At 53.3% G+C, this 20,294-nt stretch overlaps 1 protein-coding gene across 1 annotated transcript in view; it reads left to right on the top strand.

Annotated features, from left to right (window-relative positions):
- The window catches only part of LOC106589827 (neuromedin-K receptor), a 28,608-nt gene extending 8,314 nt beyond the window's left edge, over positions 1-20,294 (top strand). The window contains 2 exon segments of the mRNA XM_014180211.3: positions 18,801-18,997; positions 19,344-20,294. Coding sequence (XP_014035686.3) covers positions 18,801-18,997; positions 19,344-19,542 — 396 coding nt within the window. The 3' untranslated portion in view covers positions 19,543-20,294.

Raw genomic sequence — 20,294 nt, 5'->3', positions numbered from 1 at the left:
TTGTGTTGTCTCAGTGTGTTGTGTTGTCTCTGTGTGCTGTGCTGTCTCTGTGTGCTGGGCTGTCTCAGTGTGTTGTATTATCTCAGTGTGTTGTGCTGTCTCAGTGTGTTGTGCTGTCTCAGTGTGTTGTCTCAGTGTGTTGTGTTGTGTCAGTGTGTTGTCTCAGTGTGTTGTGTTGTCTCAGTGTATTGTCTCAGTGTTCTGTGCTGTCTCAGTGTGCTGGGCTGTCTCAGTGTGGTGTGTTTTCTCAGTGTGTTGGGCTGTCTCAGTGTGTTGGGCTGTCTCAGTGTGTTGTCTCAGTGTGTTGGGCTGTCTCAGTGTGTTGGGCTGTCTCAGTGTGTTGTCTCAGTGTGTTGGGCTGTCTCAGTGTGTTGGGCTGTCTCAGTGTGTTGTCTCAGTGTGTTGGGCTGTCTCAGTGTGTTGGGCTGTCTCAGTGTGTTGGGCTGTCTCAGTGTGTTGGCTGTCTCAGTGTGTTGGCTGTCTCAGTGTGTTGGGCTGTCTCAGTGTGTTGGGCTGTCTCAGTGTGTTGGGCTGTCTCAGTGTGTTGTGTTGTCTCAGTGTGCAGGGCTGTCTCAGTGTGTTGGGCTGTCTCAGTGTGTTGGGCTGTCTCAGTGTGTTGGGCTGTCTCAGTGTGTTGGGCTGTCTCAGTGTGTTGGGCTGTCTCAGTGTGTTGTCTCGTCTCAGTGTGTTGGGCTGTCTCAGTGTGTTGGGCTGTCTCAGTGTGTTGGGCTGTCTCAGTGTGTTGTCTCAGTGTGTTGGGCTGTCTCAGTGTGTTGGGCTGTCTCAGTGTGTTGGGCTGTCTCAGTGTGTTGTCTCAGTGTGTTGGGCTGTCTCAGTGTGTTGGGCTGTCTCAGTGTGTTGGGCTGTCTCAGTGTGTTGGGCTGTCTCAGTGTGTTGGCTGTCTCAGTGTGTTGGCTGTCTCAGTGTGTTGGGCTGTCTCAGTGTGTTGTCTCAGTGTGCTGGGCTGTCTCAGTGTGTTGGGCTGTCTCAGTGTGTTGGGCTGTCTCAGTGTGTTGGGCTGTCTCAGTGTGTTGTCTCGTCTCAGTGTGTTGGGCTGTCTCAGTGTGTTGGGCTGTCTCAGTGTGTTGGGCTGTCTCAGTGTGTTGGCTGTCTCAGTGTGTTGGCTGTCTCAGTGTGTTGGGCTGTCTCAGTGTGCTGGGCTGTCTCAGTGTGTTGGGCTGTCTCAGTGTGTTGGGCTGTCTCAGTGTGTTGGGCTGTCTCAGTGTGTTGTGTTGTCTCAGTGTGCAGGGCTGTCTCAGTGTGCAGGGCTGTCTCAGTGTGTTGGGCTGTCTCAGTGTGTTGGGCTGTCTCAGTGTGCTGGGCTGTTTCAGGGTGTTGGGCTGTTTCAGGGTGTTGGGCTGTTTCAGTGTGTTGGACTGTCTCAGTGTGTTGGGCTGACTCAGTGTGTTGGGCTGTCTCAGTGTGTTGGGCTGTCTCAGTGTGTTGGGCTGTCTCAGTGTGTTGGGCAGTCTCAGTGTGTTGGGCAGTCTCATTGTGTTGGGCTGTCTCAGTGTGTTGGGCTGTCTCAGTGTGTTGTCTCAGGGTGTTGGGCTGTCTCAGTGTGCTGGGCTGTCTCAGTGTGTTGGGCTGTCTCAGTGTGTTGGGCTGTCTCAGTGTGCTGGGCTGTCTCAGTGTGTTGGGCTGTCTCAGTGTGCTGTCTCAGTGTGTTGGGCTGTCTCAGTGTGTTGGGCTGTCTCAGTGTGTTGTGTTGTGTCAGTGTGTTGTCTCAGTGTGTTGTGTTGTCTCAGTGTGCTGGGCTGTCTCAGTGTGGTGTGTTGTCTCAGTGTGTTGGGCTGTCTCAGTGTGTTGGGCTGTCTCAGTGTGTTGTCTCAGTGTGTTGGGCTGTCTCAGTGTGTTGGGCTGTCTCAGTGTGTTGGGCTGTCTCAGTGTGTTGGGCTGTCTCAGTGTGTTGGGCTGTCTCAGTGTGTTGGGCTGTCTCAGTGTGCTTGGCTGTCTCAGTGTGTTGGGCTGTCTCAGTGTGTTGGGCTGTCTCAGTGTGTTGGGCTGTCTCAGTGTGTTGGGCTGTCTCAGTGTGTTGGGCTGTCTCAGTGTGTTGGGCTGTCTCAGGGTGCTGGGCTGTTTCAGGGTGTTGGGCTGTTTCAGGGTGTTGGGCTGTTTCAGGGTGTTGGGCTGTTTCATGGTGTTGGGCTGTCTCAGTGTGTTGGGCTGTCTCAGTGTGTTGGGCTGTCTCAGTGTGTTGGGCTGTTTCAGGGTGTTGGGCTGTCTCAGTGTGTTGGGCTGTCTCAGTGTGTTGGGCTGTCTCAGTGTGTTGGCTGTCTCAGTGTGTTGGGCTGTCTCAGTGTGTTGTCTCAGTGTGCTGTCTCAGTGTGTTGGGCTGTCTCAGTGTGTTGGGCTGTCTCAGTGTGTTGGGCTGTCTCAGTGTGTTGGGCTGTCTCAGTGTGTTGGGCTGTCTCAGTGTGTTGGGCTGTCTCAGTGTGTTGGGCTGTCTCAGTGTGTTGGGCTGTCTCAGTGTGTTGTCTCAGTGTGTTGGGCTGTCTCAGTGTGTTGGGCTGTCTCTGTGTGCTGGGCTGTCTCTGTGTGCTGGGCTGTCTCAGTGTGTTGTGTTGTCTCAGTGTGTTGTGTTGTCTCAGTGTGTTGTGTTGTCTCAGTGTTCTGTGCTGTCTCTGTGTGCTGGGCTGTCTCAGTGTGTTGTATTATCTCAGTGTGTTGTGCTGTCTCAGTGTGTTGTGCTGTCTCTGTGTGTTGGGCTGTCTCAGTGTGTTGTCTCAGTGTTCTGTGCTGTCTGTGTGTTGTCTCAGTGTGTTGTGTTGTGTCAGTGTGTTGTCTCAGTGGGTTGTGTTGTCTCAGTGTGTTGTCTCAGTGTTCTGTGCTGTCTCAGTGTGCTGGGCTGTCTCAGTGTGGTGTGTTTTCTCAGTGTGTTGGGCTGTCTCAGTGTGTTGGGCTGTCTCAGTGTGTTGTCTCAGTGTGTTGGGCTGTCTCAGTGTGTTGTCTCAGTGTGTTGGGCTGTCTCAGTGTGTTGGGCTGTCTCAGTGTGTTGGGCTGTCTCAGTGTGTTGTCTCAGTGTGTTGGGCTGTCTCAGTGTGTTGGGCTGTCTCAGTGTGTTGGCTGTCTCAGTGTGTTGGGCTGTCTCAGTGTGTTGGGCTGTCTCAGTGTGTTGGGCTGTCTCAGTGTGTTGTGCTGTCTCAGTGTGTTGGGCTGTCTCAGTGTGTTGGGCTGTCTCAGTGTGTTGGGCTGTCTCAGTGTGTTGGGCTGTCTCAGTGTGTTGGCTCAGTGTGCTGGGCTGTCTCAGTGTGTTGCTCAGTGTGCTGTCTCAGTGTGTTGGGCTGTCTCAGTGTGCTGGGCTGTCTCAGTGTGTTGGGCTGTCTCAGTGTGTTGGGCTGTCTCAGTGTGTTGGGCTGTCTCAGTGTGTTGGGCTGTCTCAGTGTGTTGGGCTGTCTCAGTGTGTTGGGCTGTCTCAGTGTGTTGGGCTGTCTCAGTGTGTTGGGCTGTCTCAGTGTGTTGGGCTGTCTCAGTGTGTTGGGCTGTCTCAGTGTGTTGTCTCAGTGTGCTGGGCTGTCTCAGTGTGTTGGGCTGTCTCAGTGTGTTGGGCTGTCTCAGTGTGCTGGGCTGTTTCAGGGTGTTGGGCTGTTTCAGGGTGTTGGGCTGTTTCAGGGTGTTGGGCTGTTTCAGTGTGTTGGGCTGTCTCAGTGTGTTGGGCTGTCTCATTGTGTTGGGCTGTCTCAGTGTGTTGGGCTGTCTCAGTGTGTTGGGCTGTCTCATTGTGTTGGGCTGTCTCATTGTGTTGGGCTGTCTCAGTGTGTTGGGCTGTCTCAGGGTGTTGGGCTGTTTCAGGGTGTTGGGCTGTCTCAGTGTGTTGGGCTGTCTCAGTGTGTTGGGCTGTCTCAGTGTGCTGGGCTGTCTCAGTGTGCTGGGCTGTCTCAGTGTGCTGGGCTGTCTCAGTGTGTTGGGCTGTCTCAGTGTGCTGTCTCAGTGTGTTGGGCTGTCTCAGTGTGTTGGGCTGTCTCAGTGTGTTGGGCTGTCTCAGTGTGTTGTGTTTTCTCAGTGTGTTGTCTCAGTGTGTTGTGTTGTGTCAGTGTGTTGTCTCAGTGTGTTGTGTTGTCTCAGTGTGCTGGGCTGTCTCAGTGTGGTGTGTTGTCTCAGTGTGTTGGGCTGTCTCAGTGTGTTGGGCTGTCTCAGTGTGTTGTCTCAGTGTGTTGGGCTGTCTCAGTGTGTTGGGCTGTCTCAGTGTGTTGGGCTGTCTCAGTGTGTTGGGCTGTCTCAGTGTGTTGTCGTCAGTGTGCTGGGCTGTCTCAGTGTGTTGGGCTGTCTCAGTGTGTTGGGCTGTCTCAGTGTGTTGGGCTGTCTCAGTGTGCTGGGCTGTTTCAGTGTGCTGGGCTGTCTCAGTGTGCTGGGCTGTCTCAGTGTGTTGGGCTGTCTCAGTGTGTTGGGCTGTCTCAGTGTGTTGGGCTGTCTCAGTGTGTTGGGCTGTCTCAGTGTGTTGGGCTGTCTCAGTGTGTTGGGCTGTCTCAGTGTGTTGGGCTGTCTCAGTGTGTTGGGCTGTCTCAGTGTGTTGGGCTGTCTCAGTGTGTTGGGCTGTCTCAGTGTGTTGGGCTGTCTCAGTGTGTGGGCTGTCTCAGTGTGCTGGGCTGTCTCAGTGTGTTGGGCTGTCTCTGTGTGCAGGCTGTCTCAGTTTGTTGGGCTATCTTAGTGTGTTGGCTGTCTCAGTGTGTTGGCTGTCTCTGTGTGTGGGCTGTCTCTGTGTGTGGGCTGTCTCTGTGTGTGGGCTGTCTCTGTGTGCTGGGCTGTCTCTGTGTGCTGGGCTGTCTCTGTGTGCTGGGCTGTCTCTGTGTGCTGGGCTGTCTCAGTGTGTTGGGCTGTCTCAGTGTGCTGTCTCAGTGTGTTGGGCTGTCTCAGTGTGTTGTGTTTTCTCAGTGTGTTGTCTCAGTGTGTTGTGTTGTCTCAGTGTGTTGTCTCAGTGTGCTGTGCTGTCTCTGTGTGCTGGGCTGTCTCAGTGTGTTGTGTTGTCTGTGTTTTGTGTTGTGTCAGTGTGCTGGGCTGTCTCTGTGTGGTGTGTTGTCTCAGTGTGTTGGGATGTCTCAGTGTGTTGTCTCAGTGTTCTGTGCTGTCTCTGTGTGCTGGGGTGTCTCTGTGTGCTGTATTGTCTCAGTGTGTTGTGCTGTCTCAGTGTGTTGTGCTGTCTCTGTGTGTTTCTCAGTGTGCTGGGCTGTCTCAGTGTGTTGGGCTGTCTCTGTGTGTTGGGCTGTCTCAGTGTGTTGTCTCAGTGTTCTGTGCTGTCTGTGTGTTGTCTCAGTGTGTTGTGTTGTGTCAGTGTGTTGTCTCAGTGTGTTGTGTTGTCTCAGTGTGTTGTCTCAGTGTTCTGTGCTGTCTCAGTGTGCTGGGCTGTCTCAGTGTGTTGGGCTGTCTCAGTGTGTTGGGCTGTCTCAGTGTGTTGGGCTGTCTCAGTGTGTTGGGCTGTCTCAGTGTGTTGGGCTGTCTCAGTGTGTTGGGCTGTCTCAGTGTGTTGGGCTGTCTCAGTGTGTTGGGCTGTCTCAGTGTGTTGGGCTGTCTCAGTGTGTTGGGCTGTCTCAGTGTGTTGGGCTGTCTCAGTGTGCTGGGCTGTCTCAGTGTGTTGGGCTGTCTATGTGTGCAGGCTGTCTCTGTTTGTTGGGCTATCTCAGTGTGTTGGCTGTCTCAGTGTGTTGGCTGTCTCTGTGTGTGGGCTGTCTCTGTGTGCTGGGTTGTCTCAGTGTGTTGTGTTGTCTCAGTGTGTTGTGTTGTCTCAGTGTGTTGTGTTGTCTCAGTGTGTTGTATTATCTCAGTGTGTTGTGCTGTCTCAGTGTGTTGTGCTGTCTCTGTGTGTTGGGCTGTCTCAGTGTGTTGTCTCAGTGTTCTGTGCTGTCTCAGTGTGCTGGGCTGTCTCAGTGTGGTGTGTTTTCTCAGTGTGTTGGGCTGTCTCAGTGTGTTGGGCTGTCTCAGTGTGTTGGGCTGTCTCAGTGTGTTGTCTCAGTGTGTTGGGCTGTCTCAGTGTGTTGTCTCAGTGTGTTGGGCTGTCTCAGTGTGTTGGGCTGTCTCAGTGTGTTGGGCTGTCTCAGTGTGTTGCCTCAGTGTGTTGGGCTGTCTCAGTGTGTTGGGCTGTCTCAGTGTGTTGGCTGTCTCAGTGTGTTGGGCTGTCTCAGTGTGTTGTCTCAGTGTGTTGGGCTGTCTCAGTGTGTTGGGCTGTCTCAGTGTGTTGGGCTGTCTCAGTGTGTTGTGTTGTCTCAGTGTGTTGTGTTGTCTCAGTGTCCAGGGCTGTCTCAGTGTGCAGGGCTGTCTCAGTGTGTTGGGCTGTCTCAGTGTGTTGGGCTGTCTCAGTGTGTTGGGCTGTCTCAGTGTGTTGGGCTGTCTCAGTGTGTTGGGCTGTCTCAGTGTGTTGTCTCAGTGTGTTGGGCTGTCTCAGTGTGTTGGGCTGTCTCAGTGTGTTGGGCTGTCTCAGTGTGTTGTCTCAATGTGTTGGGCTGTCTCAGTGTGTTGGCTGTCTCAGTGTGTTGGGCTGTCTCAGTGTGTTGTCTCAGTGTGCTGGGCTGTCTCAGTGTGTTGGGCTGTCTCAGTGTGTTGTGTTGTCTCAGTGTGCTGGGCTGTCTCAGTGTGTTGGGCTGTCTCAGTGTGTTGGGCTGTCTCAGTGTGTTGGGCTGTCTCAGTGTGTTGGGCTGTCTCAGTGTGTTGGGCTGTTTCAGGGTGTTGGGCTGTTTCAGTGTGTTGGGCTGTCTCAGTGTGTTGGGCTGTCTCAGTGTGTTGGGCTGTCTCAGTGTGTTGGGCTGTCTCAGTGTGTTGGGCTGTCTCAGTGTGTTGGGCTGTCTCAGTGTGTTGGGCTGTCTCAGTGTGTTGGGCTGTCTCAGTGTGTTGGGCTGTCTCAGTGTGTTGGGCTGTCTCAGTGTGTTGTGTTGTCTCAGTGTGTTGTGTTGTGTCAGTGTGTTGTCTCAGTGTGTTGTGTTGTCTCAGTGTGTTGTCTCAGTGTTCTGTGCTGTCTCTGTGTGCTGGGCTGTCTCAGTGTGTTGTGTTGTCTGTGTTTTGTGTTGTGTCAGTGTGCTGGGCTGTCTCTGTGTGGTGTGTTGTCTCAGTGTGTTGGGCTGTCTCAGTGTGTTGTCTCAGTGTTCTGTGCTGTCTCGGTGTGCTGGGGTGTCTCTGTGTGCTGTATTGTCTCAGTGTGTTGTGCTGTCTCAGTGTGTTGTGCTGTCTCTGTGTGTTTCTCAGTGTGCTGGGCTGTCTCAGTGTGTTGGGCTGTCTCAGTGTGTTGGGCTGTCTCAGTGTGTTGTCTCAGTGTTCTGTGCTGTCTGTGTGTTGTCTCAGTGTGTTGTGTTGTGTCAGTGTGTTGTCTCAGTGTGTTGTGCTGTCTCAGTGTGTTGTCTCAGTGTTCTGTGCTGTCTCAGTGTGTTGGGCTGTCTCAGTGTGTTGGGCTGTCTCAGTGTGTTGGGCTGTCTCAGTGTGTTGGGCTGTCTCAGTGTGTTGTCTCAGTGTGTTGGGCTGTCTCAGTGTGTTGGGCTGTCTCAGTGTGTTGGGCTGTCTCAGTGTGTTGGGCTGTCTCAGTGTGTTCGGCTGTCTCAGTGTGTTGGCTGTCTCAGTGTGTTGGGCTGTCTCAGTGTGTTGTCGTCAGTGTGCTGGGCTGTCTCAGTGTGCTGGGCTGTCTCAGTGTGTTGGGCTGTCTCAGTGTGTTGGGCTGTCTCAGTGTGTTGGGCTGTCTCAGTGTGTTGGGCTGTGTCAGTGTGCTGGGCTGTCTCAGTGTGTTGGGCTGTCTCAGTGTGTTGGGCTGTTTCAGGGTGTTGGGCTGTTTCAGTGTGTTGGGCTGTCTCAGTGTGTTGGGCTGTCTCAGTGTGTTGGGCTGTTTCAGGGTGTTGGGCTGTCTCAGTGTGTTGGGCTGTCTCAGTGTGTTGGGCTGTCTCAGTGTGCTGGGCTGTCTCAGTGTGCTGGGCTGTCTCAGTGTGCTGGGCTGTCTCAGTGTGTTGGGCTGTCTCAGTGTGCTGTCTCAGTGTGTTGGGCTGTCTCAGTGTGTTGGGCTGTCTCAGTGTGTTGTGTTTTCTCAGTGTGTTGTGTTGTGTCAGTGTGTTGTCTCAGTGTGTTGTGTTGTCTCAGTGTGTTGTCTCAGTGTTCTCTGCTGTCTCTGTGTGCTGGGCTGTCTCAGTGTGTTGTGTTGTCTGTGTTTTGTGTTGTGTCAGTGTGCTGGGCTGTCTCTGTGTGGTGTGTTGTCTCAGTGTGTTGGGCTGTCTCAGTGTGTTGTCTCAGTGTGTTGGGCTGTCTCAGTGTGTTGGGCTGTCTCAGTGTGTTGGGCTGTCTCAGTGTGTTGGGCTGTCTCAGTGTGCTGGGCTGTCTCAGTGTGTGGGCTGTCTCAGTGTGTTGGGCTGTCTCAGTGTGTTGGGCTGTCTCAGTGTGTTGGGCTGTCTCAGTGTGTTGGGCTGTCTCAGTGTGCTGGGTTGTCTCAGTGTGTTGGCTGTCTCAGTGTGTTGGGCTGTCTGTGTGTTGGGCTGTCTCAGTGTGTTGGGCTGTCTCTGTGTGCTGGGCTGTCTCAGTGTGTTGTCTCAGTGTGCTGGGCTGCTCAGTGTGTTGGCTGTCTCAGTGTGTTGGCTGTCTCAGTGTGTTGGCTGTCTCAGTGTGTTGGGCTGTCTCAGTGTTTGTGCTGTCTCAGTGTGTTGGGCTGTCTCAGTGTGTTGGGCTGTCTCAGTGTGTTGGCTTTCTCAGTGTGTTGGGCTGTCTCAGTGTGTTGTCTCAGTGTGCTGGGCTGTCTCAGTGTGTTGGGCTGTCTCAGTGTGTTGGGCTGTCTCAGTGTGTTGGGCTGTCTCAGTGTGTTGGGCTGTCTCAGTGTGTTGGGCTGTCTCAGTGTGCTGGGCTGTCTCAGTGTGCTGGGCTGTCTCAGTGTGTTGGGCTGTCTCAGTGTGCTGTCTCAGTGTGTTGTGTTTTCTCAGTGAGTTGTGTTGTGTCAGTGTGTTGTCTCAGTGTGTTGTGTTGTCTCAGTGTGTTGTCTTAGTGTTCTCTGCTGTCTCAGTGTGTTGGGCTGTCTCAGTGTGTTGGGCTGTCTCAGTGTGTTGGGCTGTCTCAGTGTGCTGGGCTGTCTCAGTGTGTTGGGCTGTCTCAGTGTGTTGTCTCAGTGTGTTGGGCTGTCTCAGTGTGTTGGGCTGTCTCAGTGTGTTGGGCTGTCTCAGTGTGTTGGGTTGTCTCAGTGTGTTGGCTGTCTCAGTGTGTTGGCTGTCTCAGTGTGTTGGGCTGTCTGTGTGTTGGGCTGTCTCAGTGTGTTGGGCTGTCTCTGTGTGCTGGGCTGTCTCAGTGTGTTGTCTCAGTGTGCTGGGCTGTCTCAGTGTGTTGGGCTGTCTCAGTGTGTTGTGTTGTCTCAGTGTGCTGGGCTGTCTCAGTGTGTTGGGCTGTCTCAGTGTGTTGGGCTGTCTCAGTGTGTTGGGCTGTCTCAGTGTGCTGGGCTGTTTCAGGGTGTTGGGCTGTTTCAGTGTGTTGGGCTGTCTCAGTGTGTTGGGCTGTCTCAGTGTGTTGGGCTGTCTCAGTGTGTTGGGCTGTCTCATTGTGTTGGGCTGTCTCAGTGTGTTGGGCTGTCTCAGTGTGTTGGGCTGTCTCAGTGTGTTGGGCTGTCTCAGTGTGCTGTCTCAGTGTGTTGGGCTGTCTCAGTGTGTTGGGCTGTCTCAGTGTGTTGTGTTTTCTCAGTGTGTTGTCTCAGTGTGTTGTGTTGTGTCAGTGTGTTGTCTCAGTGTGTTGTGTTGTCTCAGTGTGTTGTCTCAGTGTTCTGTGCTGTCTCTGTGTGCTGGGCTGTCTCAGTGTGTTGTGTTGTCTGTGTTTTGTGTTGTGTCAGTGTGCTGGGCTGTCTCTGTGTGGTGTGTTGTCTCAGTGTGTTGGGCTGTCTCAGTGTGTTGTCTCAGTGTTCTGTGCTGTCTCGGTGTGCTGGGGTGTCTCTGTGTGCTGTATTGTCTCAGTGTGTTGTGCTGTCTCAGTGTGTTGTGCTGTCTCTGTGTGTTTCTCAGTGTGCTGGGCTGTCTCAGTGTGTTGGGCTGTCTCAGTGTGTTGGGCTGTCTCAGTGTGTTGTCTCAGTGTTCTGTGCTGTCTGTGTGTTGTCTCAGTGTGTTGTGTTGTGTCAGTGTGTTGTCTCAGTGTGTTGTGTTGTCTCAGTGTGTTGTCTCAGTGTTCTGTGCTGTCTCAGTGTGTTGGGCTGTCTCAGTGTGTTGGGCTGTCTCAGTGTGTTGGGCTGTCTCAGTGTGTTGGGCTGTCTCAGTGTGTTGTCTCAGTGTGTTGGGCTGTCTCAGTGTGTTGGGCTGTCTCAGTGTGTTGGGCTGTCTCAGTGTGTTGGGCTGTCTCAGTGTGTTCGGCTGTCTCAGTGTGTTGGCTGTCTCAGTGTGTTGGGCTGTCTCAGTGTGTTGTCGTCAGTGTGCTGGGCTGTCTCAGTGTGCTGGGCTGTCTCAGTGTGTTGGGCTGTCTCAGTGTGTTGGGCTGTCTCAGTGTGTTGGGCTGTCTCAGTGTGTTGGGCTGTGTCAGTGTGCTGGGCTGTCTCAGTGTGTTGGGCTGTCTCAGTGTGTTGGGCTGTTTCAGGGTGTTGGGCTGTTTCAGTGTGTTGGGCTGTCTCAGTGTGTTGGGCTGTCTCAGTGTGTTGGGCTGTTTCAGGGTGTTGGGCTGTCTCAGTGTGTTGGGCTGTCTCAGTGTGTTGGGCTGTCTCAGTGTGCTGGGCTGTCTCAGTGTGCTGGGCTGTCTCAGTGTGCTGGGCTGTCTCAGTGTGTTGGGCTGTCTCAGTGTGCTGTCTCAGTGTGTTGGGCTGTCTCAGTGTGTTGGGCTGTCTCAGTGTGTTGTGTTTTCTCAGTGTGTTGTGTTGTGTCAGTGTGTTGTCTCAGTGTGTTGTGTTGTCTCAGTGTGTTGTCTCAGTGTTCTCTGCTGTCTCTGTGTGCTGGGCTGTCTCAGTGTGTTGTGTTGTCTGTGTTTTGTGTTGTGTCAGTGTGCTAGGCTGTCTCTGTGTGGTGTGTTGTCTCAGTGTGTTGGGCTGTCTCAGTGTGTTGTCTCAGTGTGTTGGGCTGTCTCAGTGTGTTGGGCTGTCTCAGTGTGTTGGGCTGTCTCAGTGTGTTGGGCTGTCTCAGTGTGTTGGGCTGTCTCAGTGTGCTGGGCTGTCTCAGTGTGCTGGGCTGTCTCAGTGTGTTGGGCTGTCTCAGTGTGTTGGGCTGTCTCAGTGTGTTGGGCTGTCTCAGTGTGTTGGGCTGTCTCAGTGTGCTGGGTTGTCTCAGTGTGTTGGCTGTCTCAGTGTGTTGGGCTGTCTGTGTGTTGGGCTGTCTCAGTGTGTTGGGCTGTCTCTGTGTGCTGGGCTGTCTCAGTGTGTTGTCTCAGTGTGCTGGGCTGTCAGTGTGTTGGCTGTCTCAGTGTGTTGGCTGTCTCAGTGTGTTGGCTGTCTCAGTGTGTTGGGCTGTCTCAGTGTGTTGGGCTGTCTCAGTGTGTTGGGCTGTCTCAGTGTGTTGGGCTGTCTCAGTGTGTTGGGCTGTCTCAGTGTGTTGGGCTGTCTCAGTGTGTTGGGCTGTCTCAGGTGTGGGCTGTCTCAGGTGTGGGCTGTCTCAGTGTGTTGGGCTGTCTCAGTGTGCTGGGCTGTCTCAGTGTGTTGGGCTGTCTCAGTGTGTTGGGCTGTCTCAGTGTGTTGGGCTGTCTCAGTGTGCTGGGCTGTCTCAGTGTGCTGGGCTGTCTCAGTGTGTTGGGCTGTCTCAGTGTGCTGTCTCAGTGTGTTGTGTTTTCTCAGTGAGTTGTGTTGTGTCAGTGTGTTGTCTCAGTGTGTTGTGTTGTCTCAGTGTGTTGTCTTAGTGTTCTCTGCTGTCTCAGTGTGTTGGGCTGTCTCAGTGTGTTGGGCTGTCTCAGTGTGTTGGGCTGTCTCAGTGTGCTGGGCTGTCTCAGTGTGTTGGGCTGTCTCAGTGTGTTGTCTCAGTGTGTTGGGCTGTCTCAGTGTGTTGGGCTGTCTCAGTGTGTTGGGCTGTCTCAGTGTGTTGGGTTGTCTCAGTGTGTTGGCTGTCTCAGTGTGTTGGCTGTCTCAGTGTGTTGGGCTGTCTCGTGTGTTGGGCTGTCTCAGTGTGTTGGGCTGTCTCTGTGTGCTGGGCTGTCTCAGTGTGTTGTCTCAGTGTGCTGGGCTGTCAGTGTGTTGGCTGTCTCAGTGTGTTGGCTGTCTCAGTGTGTTGGCTGTCTCAGTGTGTTGGGCTGTCTCAGTGTTCTGTGCTGTCTCAGTGTGTTGGGCTGTCTCAGTGTGTTGGCTTTCTCAGTGTGTTGGGCTGTCTCAGTGTGTTGGGCTGTCTCAGTGTGTTGGGCTGTCTCAGTGTGTTGGGCTGTCTCAGTGTGCTGGGCTGTCTCAGTGTGTTGGGCTGTCTCAGTGTGTTGGGCTGTCTCAGGGTGTTGGGCTGTTTCAGGGTGTTGGGCTGTTTCAGTGTGTTGGGCTGTTTCAGTGTGTTGGGCTGTCTCAGTGTGTTGGGCTGTCTCAGTGTGTTGGGCTGTCTCAGTGTGTTGGGCTGTCTCAGTGTGTTGGGCTGTCTCAGTGTGTTGGGCTGTCTCAGTGTGCTGGGCTGTCTCAGTGTGTTGGGCTGTCTCAGTGTGTTGGGCTGTCTCAGTGTGTTGGGCTGTCTCAGTGTGTTGTGTTTTCTCAGTGTGTTGTCTCAGTGTGTTGTGTTGTGTCAGTGTGTTGTCTCAGTGTGTTGTGTTGTCTCAGTGTGTTGTCTCAGTGTTCTGTGCTGTCTCTGTGTGCTGGGCTGTCTCAGTGTGTTGTGTTGTCTGTGTTTTGTGTTGTGTCAGTGTGCTGGGCTGTCTCTGTGTGGTGTGTTGTCTCAGTGTGTTGGGCTGTCTCAGTGTGTTGTCTCAGTGTGTTGGGCTGTCTCAGTGTGTTGGGCTGTCTCAGTGTGTTGGGCTGTCTCAGTGTGTTGGGCTGTCTCAGTGTGCTGGGCTGTCTCAGTGTGCTGGGCTGTCTCAGTGTGTTGGGCTGTCTCAGTGTGTTGGGCTGTCTCAGTGTACTGGGCTGTCTCAGTGTGTTGGCTGTCTCAGTGTGTTGGGCTGTCTCAGTGTGTTGGGCTGTCTCAGTGTGTTGGGCTGTCTCAGTGTGTTGGGCTGTCTCTGTGTGCTGGGCTGTCTCTGTGTGCTGGGCTGTCTCTGTGTGCTGGGCTGTCTCAGTGTGCTGGGCTGTCTCAGTGTGCTGGGCTGTCAGTGTGTTGGCTGTCTCAGTGTGTTGGGCTGTCTCAGTGTTCTGTGCTGTCTCAGTGTGTTGGGCTGTCTCAGTGTGTTGGGCTGTCTCAGTGTGTTGGGCTGTCTCAGTGTGTTGGGCTGTCTCAGTGTGTTGGGCTGTCTCAGTGTGTTGGCTGTCTCAGTGTGTTGTCTCAGTGTGTTGGCTGTCTCAGTGTGTTGGGCTGTCTCAGTGTGTTGGGCTGTCTCAGTGTGTTGGGCTGTGTCAGGGTGTTGTGTTGTCTCAGTGTGCTGGGCTGCTCAGTGTGCTGGGCTGTCTCAGTGTGTTGGGCTGTCTCAGTGTGTTGGGCTGTCTCAGTGTGCTGTCTCAGTGTGTTGGGCTGTCTCAGTGTGCTGGGCTGTCTCAGTGTGCTGGGCTGTCTCAGTGTGCTGGGCTGTCTCAGTGTGTTGGGCTGTCTCAGTGTGTTGGGCTGTCTCAGTGTGTTGGGCTGTCTCAGTGTGCTGTCTCAGTGTGTTGGGCTGTCTCAGTGTGCTGGGCTGTCTCAGTGTGCTGGGCTATCTCAGTGTGCTGGGCTGTCTCAGTGTGTTGGGCTATCTCAGTGTGCTGGGCTGTCTCAGTGTGTTGGGCTGTCTCAGTGTGTTGGGCTGTCTCAGTGTGTTGGGCTGTCTCAGTGTGCTGTCTCAGTGTGTTGGGCTGTCTCAGTGTGTTGGGCTGTCTCAGTGTGTTGTCTCAGTGTGTTGGGCTGTCTCAGTGTGTTGGGCTGTCTCAGTGTGTTGGGCTGTCTCAGTGTGCTGGGCTGTCTCAGTGTGCTGGGCTGTCTCAGTGTGCTGGGCTGTCTCAGTGTGTTGGGCTGTCTCAGTGTACTGGGCTGTCTCAGTGTGTTGGCTGTCTCAGTGTGTTGGGCTGTCTCAGTGTGTTGGGCTGTCTCAGTGTGTTGGGCTGTCTCAGTGTGTTGGGCTGTCTCAGTGTGTTGGGCTGTCTCTGTGTGCTGGGCTGTCTCTGTGTGCTGGGCTGTCTCTGTGTGCTGGGCTGTCTCTGTGTGCTGGGCTGTCAGTGTGTTGGCTGTCTCAGTGTGTTGGCTGTCTCAGTGTTCTGTGCTGTCTCAGTGTGTTGGGCTGTCTCAGTGTGTTGGGCTGTCTCAGTGTGTTGGGCTGTCTCAGTGTGTTGGGCTGTCTCTGTGTGCTGGGCTGTCTCAGTGTGTTGGGCTGTCTCAGTGTGTTGGGCTGTCTCTGTGTTCTGTGCTGTCTCAGTGTGTTGGGCTGTCTCAGTGTGTTGGGCTGTCTCAGTGTGTTGGCTGTCTCCGTGTGCTGGGCTGTCTCAGTGTGTTGGGCTGTCTCAGTGTGTTGGCTGTCTCAGTGTGTTGGGCTGTGTCAGGGTGTTGTGTTGTCTCAGTGTGCTGGGCTGTCAGTGTGCTGGGCTGCTCAGTGTGTTGGGCTGTCTCAGTGTGTTGGGCTGTCTCAGTGTGTTGTCTCAGTGTGTTGGGCTGTCTCAGTGTGTTGTCTCAGTGTGTTGGGCTGTCTCAGTGTGCTGGGCTGTCTCAGTGTGTTGGGCTGTCTCAGTGTGTTGGGCTGTCTCAGTGTGCTGTCTCAGTGTGTTGGGCTGTCTCAGTGTGCTGGGCTGTCTCAGTGTGCTGGGCTATCTCAGTGTGCTGGGCTGTCTCAGTGTGTTGGGCTGTCTCAGTGTGTTGGGCTGTCTCAGTGTGTTGGGCTGTCTCAGTGTGCTGTCTCAGTGTGTTGGGCTGTCTCAGTGTGCTGGGCTGTCTCAGTGTGCTGGGCTGTCTCAGTGTGCTGGGCTGTCTCAGTGTGTTGGGCTGTCTCAGTGTGTTGGGCTGTCTCAGTGTGTTGGGCTGTCTCAGTGTGTTGGGCTGTCTCAGTGTGTTGGCTCTCTCAGTGTGTTGGGCTGTCTCAGTGTGTTGTCGTCAGTGTGCTGGGCTGTCTCAGTGTGTTGGGCTGTCTCAGTGTGTTGGGCTGTCTCAGTGTGCTGGGCTGTCTCAGTGTGCTGGGCTGTCTCAGGGTGTTGGGCTGTTTCAGGGTGTTGGGCTGTTTCAGGGTGTTGGGCTGTTTCAGTGTGTTGGGCTGTCTCAGTGTGTTGGGCTGTCTCATTGTGTTGGGCTGTCTCAGTGTGTTGGGCTGTTTCAGTGTGTTGGGCTGTCTCAGTGTGTTGGGCTGTCTCATTGTGTTGGGCTGTCTCAGTGTGTTGGGCTGTCTCAGTGTGCTGTCTCAGTGTGTTGGGCTGTCTCAGTGTGCTGGGCTGTCTCAGTGTGCTGGGCTATCTCAGTGTGCTGGGCTGTCTCAGTGTGTTGGGCTGTCTCAGTGTGTTGGGCTGTCTCAGTGTGTTGGGCTGTCTCAGTGTGCTGTCTCAGTGTGTTGGGCTGTCTCAGGGTGTTGGGCTGTTTCAGGGTGTTGGGCTGTTTCAGTGTGTTGGGCTGTTTCAGTGTGTTGGGCTGTCTCAGTGTGTTGGGCTGTCTCAGTGTGTTGGGCTGTCTCAGTCGTGTTGGGCTGTCTCAGTGTGTTGGGCTGTCTCAGTGTGCTGGGCTGTCTCAGTGTGCTGGGCTGTCTCAGTGTGTTGGGCTGTCTCAGTGTGTTGGGCTGTCTCAGTGTGTTGGGCTGTCTCAGTGTGTTGGGCTGTCTCAGTGTGTTGTGTTTTCTCAGTGTGTTGTCTCAGTGTGTTGTGTTGTGTCAGTGTGTTGTCTCAGTGTGTTGTGTTGTCTCAGTGTGTTGTCTCAGTGTTCTGTGCTGTCTCTGTGTGCTGGGCTGTCTCAGTGTGTTGTGTTGTCTGTGTTTTGTGTTGTGTCAGTGTGCTGGGCTGTCTCTGTGTGGTGTGTTGTCTCAGTGTGTTGGGCTGTCTCAGTGTGTTGTCTCAGTGTGTTGGGCTGTCTCAGTGTGTTGGGCTGTCTCAGTGTGTTGGGCTGTCTCAGTGTGTTGGGCTGTCTCAGTGTGCTGGGCTGTCTCAGTGTGCTGGGCTGTCTCAGTGTGTTGGGCTGTCTCAGTGTGTTGGGCTGTCTCAGTGTACTGGGCTGTCTCAGTGTGTTGGCTGTCTCAGTGTGTTGGGCTGTCTCAGTGTGTTGGGCTGTCTCAGTGTGTTGGGCTGTCTCAGTGTGTTGGGCTGTCTCTGTGTGCTGGGCTGTCTCTGTGTGCTGGGCTGTCTCTGTGTGCTGGGCTGTCTCAGTGTGCTGGGCTGTCTCAGTGTGCTGGGCTGTCAGTGTGTTGGCTGTCTCAGTGTGTTGGCTGTCTCAGTGTTCTGTGCTGTCTCAGTGTGTTGGGCTGTCTCAGTGTGTTGGGCTGTCTCAGTGTGTTGGGCTGTCTCAGTGTGTTGGCTGTCTCAGTGTGTTGTCTCAGTGTGTTGGCTGTCTCAGTGTGTTGGCTGTCTCAGTGTGTTGGCTGTCTCAGTGTGTTGGGCTGTCTCAGTGTGTTGGGCTGTCTCACTGTGCTGGGCTGTCTCAGTGTGTTGGGCTGTCTCAGTGTGTTGGGCTGTCTCAGTGTGTTGGGCTGTCTCAGTGTGTTGGCTGTCTCAGTGTGTTGGCTGTCTCAGTGTGTTGGCTGTCTCAGTGTGTTGGCTGTCTCAGTGTGTTGGCTGTCTCAGTGTGTTGGGCTGTCTCAGTGTGTTGGGCTGTCTCAGTGTGTTGGCTGTCTCAGGGTGTTGTGTTGTCTCAGTGTGCTGGGCTGTCAGTGTGCTGGGCTGTCAGTGTGTTGGGCTGTCTCAGTGTGTTGGGCTGTCTCAGTGTGTTGTCTCAGTGTGTTGGGCTGTCTCAGTGTGTTGTCTCAGTGTGTTGGGCTGTCTCAGTGTGCTGGGCTGTCTCAGTGTGTTGGGCTGTCTCAGTGTGTTGGGCTGTCTCAGTGTGCTGTCTCAGTGTGTTGGGCTGTCTCAGTGTGCTGGGCTGTCTCAGTGTGCTGGGCTATCTCAGTGTGCTGGGCTGTCTCAGTGTGTTGGGCTGTCTCAGTGTGTTGGGCTGTCTCAGTGTGTTGGGCTGTCTCAGTGTGCTGTCTCAGTGTGTTGGGCTGTCTCAGTGTGCTGGGCTGTCTCAGTGTGCTGGGCTATCTCAGTGTGCTGGGCTGTCTCAGTGTGTTGGGCTATCTCAGTGTGCTGGGCTGTCTCAGTGTGCTGGGCTGTCTCAGTGTGTTGGGCTGTCTCAGTGTGTTGGGCTGTCTCAGTGTGCTGTCTCAGTGTGTTGGGCTGTCTCAGTGTGTTGGGCTGTCTCAGTGTGTTGTCTCAGTGTGTTGGGCTGTCTCAGTGTGTTGGGCTGTCTCAGTGTGTTGGGCTGTCTCAGTGTGTTGGGCTGTCTCAGTGTGCTGGGCTGTCTCAGTGTGCTGGGCTGTCTCAGTGTGTTGGGCTGTCTCAGTGTGTTGGGCTGTCTCAGTGTGTTGGGCTGTCTCAGTGTACTGGGCTGTCTCAGTGTGTTGGCTGTCTCAGTGTGTTGGGCTGTCTCAGTGTGTTGGGCTGTCTCAGTGTGTTGGGCTGTCTCAGTGTGTTGGGCTGTCTCTGTGTGCTGGGCTGTCTCTGTGTGCTGGGCTGTCTCTGTGTGCTGGGCTGTCTCAGTGTGTTGGGCTGTCTCAGTGTGTTGGGCTGTCTCAGTGTGTTGTCTCAGTGTGTTGTGTTGTGTCAGTGTGTTGTCTCAGTGTGTTGTGTTGTCTCAGTGTGTTTTCTCAGTGTTCTGTGCTGTCTGTGTGCTGGGCTGTCTCAGTGTGTTGTGTTGTCTGTGTTTTGTGTTGTGTCAGTGTGCTGGGCTGTCTCTGTGTGGTGTGTTGTCTCAGTGTGTTGGGCTGTCTCAGTGTGTTGTCTCAGTGTTCTGTGCTGTCTCTGTGTGCTGGGCTGTCTCTGTGTGCTGTATTGTCTCAGTGTGTTGTGCTGTCTCAGTGTGTTGTGCTGTCTCTGTGTGTTGTCTCAGTGTGCTGGGCTGTCTCAGTGTGTTGGGCTGTCTCTGTGTGTTGGGCTGTCTCAGTGTGTTGTCTCAGTGTTCTGTGCTGTCTGTGTGTTGTCTCAGTGTGTTGTGTTGTGTCAGTGTGTTGTCTCAGTGTGTTGTGTCAGTGTGTTGTCTCAGTGTGTTGTGTTGTCTCAGTGTGTTGTCTCAGTGTGCTGGGCTGTCTCAGTGTGGTGTGTTGTCTCAGTGTGGTGTGTTGTCTCAGTGTGGTGTGTTGTCTCAGTGTGTTGGGCTGTCTCAGTGTGTTGTCTCAGTGTGTTGGGCTGTCTCAGTGTGTTGTCTCAGTGTGTTGGGCTGTCTCAGTGTGTTGGGCTGTCTCAGTGTGTTGGCTGTCTCAGTGTGTTGGGCTGTCTCAGTGTGTGGTGTCTCAGTGTGCTGGGCTGTCTCAGTGTGTTGGGCTGTCTCAGTGTGTTGGGCTGTCTCAGTGTGTTGGGCTGTCTCAGTGTGCTGGGCTGTCTCAGTGTGTTGGGCTGTCTCAGTGTGTTGGGCTGTCTCAGTGTGTTGGGCTGTCTCAGTGTGTTGGGCTGTCTCAGTGTGTTGGGCTGTCTCAGTGTGTTGTCTCAGTGTGTTGGGCTGTCTCAGTGTGTTGGGCTGTCTCAGTGTGTTGGGCTGTCTCAGTGTGTTGGGCTGTCTCAGTGTGTTGTCTCAGTGTGTTGGGCTGTCTCAGTGTGTTGTCTCAGTGTGTTGGGCTGTCTCAGTGTGTTGGGCTGTCTCAGTGTGTTGGGCTGTTTCAGGGTGTTGTGCTGTCTCAGTGTGCTTTGCTGTCTGTGTGTTGTGTTGTGCTCCCTGAAGGTGGTGAAGATGATGATAGTGGTGGTGACGACCTTCGCCCTGTGCTGGCTGCCCTACCACATCTACTTCATCCTGGGCAGCGTCAGCATTGAGATCTACACGCAGAGGTACATCCAGCAGGTCTACCTGGCCATCTTCTGGCTGGCCATGAGCTCCACCATGTACAACCCCATCATCTACTGCTGCCTCAACCAAAGGTACAGCTAGACCACATCACAACCAAAGGTACAGCTAGACCACATCACAACCAAAGGTACAGCTAGACCACATCACAACCAAAGGTACAGCTAGACCACATCACAACCAAAGGTACAGCTAGACCACATCACAACCAAAGGTACAGCTAGACCACATCACTACACTCATCTTGTGGCAGTGGTATGGTACCGTATCATAGATTCAACAACCTAAAACCCACATTCAAATTGAACCTTTTTTAATGAAGCAGAAATGCAAGAGTTCATTCTGAATGTTTATCAAAGTTAGCTGGCTAACTTGCTGATCTTGCTTTGTTATATTCCCATTGGCATCTCTCTTTTCTAGGTTTCGCTCGGGGTTCCGTCACGCTTTCAGCTGGGTCCCATTCATCAAGGTGTCGGACGAGGACAAGATGGAGCTGCAGTACACACGGACCTTCAGGATGATCCGTAGCTGTCGCACTGACAACACCAACAGCACTGTGGTCCGCCACAACTCCACCTAACAGGATGACCACACCCCAGTCAAGCTCATGAAAAGCTGAGGACATGAGTACATGCTAAAGCTCATGAGCTCAGCTGCTAGGAGAAGTAAAACAAATCATGTTATTATTGTGTACAGTCCGTCAGTCAGTCGCACCAAACATCTTTATCGTCACACACACCAGATAGGTGCTGTGAAATGTGTTATTTTACAGGGTCAGACATATAAGTACGGCCCCCCTGGAGCAAATTGGGGATAAGTGCCTTGCTCAAGGGCAGGTTTCATTTACTGGCCCAACACTAACCACTAGGCTACCTGCTGCCCCAATGGGAAGGAAGAATAGGAAAGAGAACTTCTGTGGTATAAGCACCAAGCCTTATCTGTTGCAGTATTAAGGTAGTGTTATTATTTGTGTTGTTTTAGCGTAATATTGGTTTATGTTATGTGCCACCTGACTTTGTAGACCATATTGTGAAATGTGCAAGTCAACCCAGTTGTAAATATTGACTGAAATATCAAGTAACTGATGAAAGAGACAGATAAATGAACACACATCGTACTTTGATAATAGTACAGAAATGAATGATGGGGTAACATCTGCCGCAATATGATTTGAGGACTGTGATATTTTTTACAACTACACAGAAGATCCACAACTGACTTCTGAACTATGAAACCACTATCTCCTGTGACTGTTCTTGGGGAAATAAAAGTTCTCCACTAACATAGCATCCTTGTCCATGAGCTTAACTGTCTGTATTATATTATCAATGTCCTAACTATAACATCACTGGAACATTTCATGAACAAAAG

Source organism: Salmo salar, chromosome 28 (assembly GCF_965601325.2).
Source record: "Salmo salar chromosome 28, fSalSal1, whole genome shotgun sequence".
NCBI lineage: Eukaryota > Metazoa > Chordata > Actinopteri > Salmoniformes > Salmonidae > Salmo > Salmo salar.
Note: the sequence above shows the minus strand (reverse complement) of the source record. Positions and strands in the feature narration are given on the sequence as shown.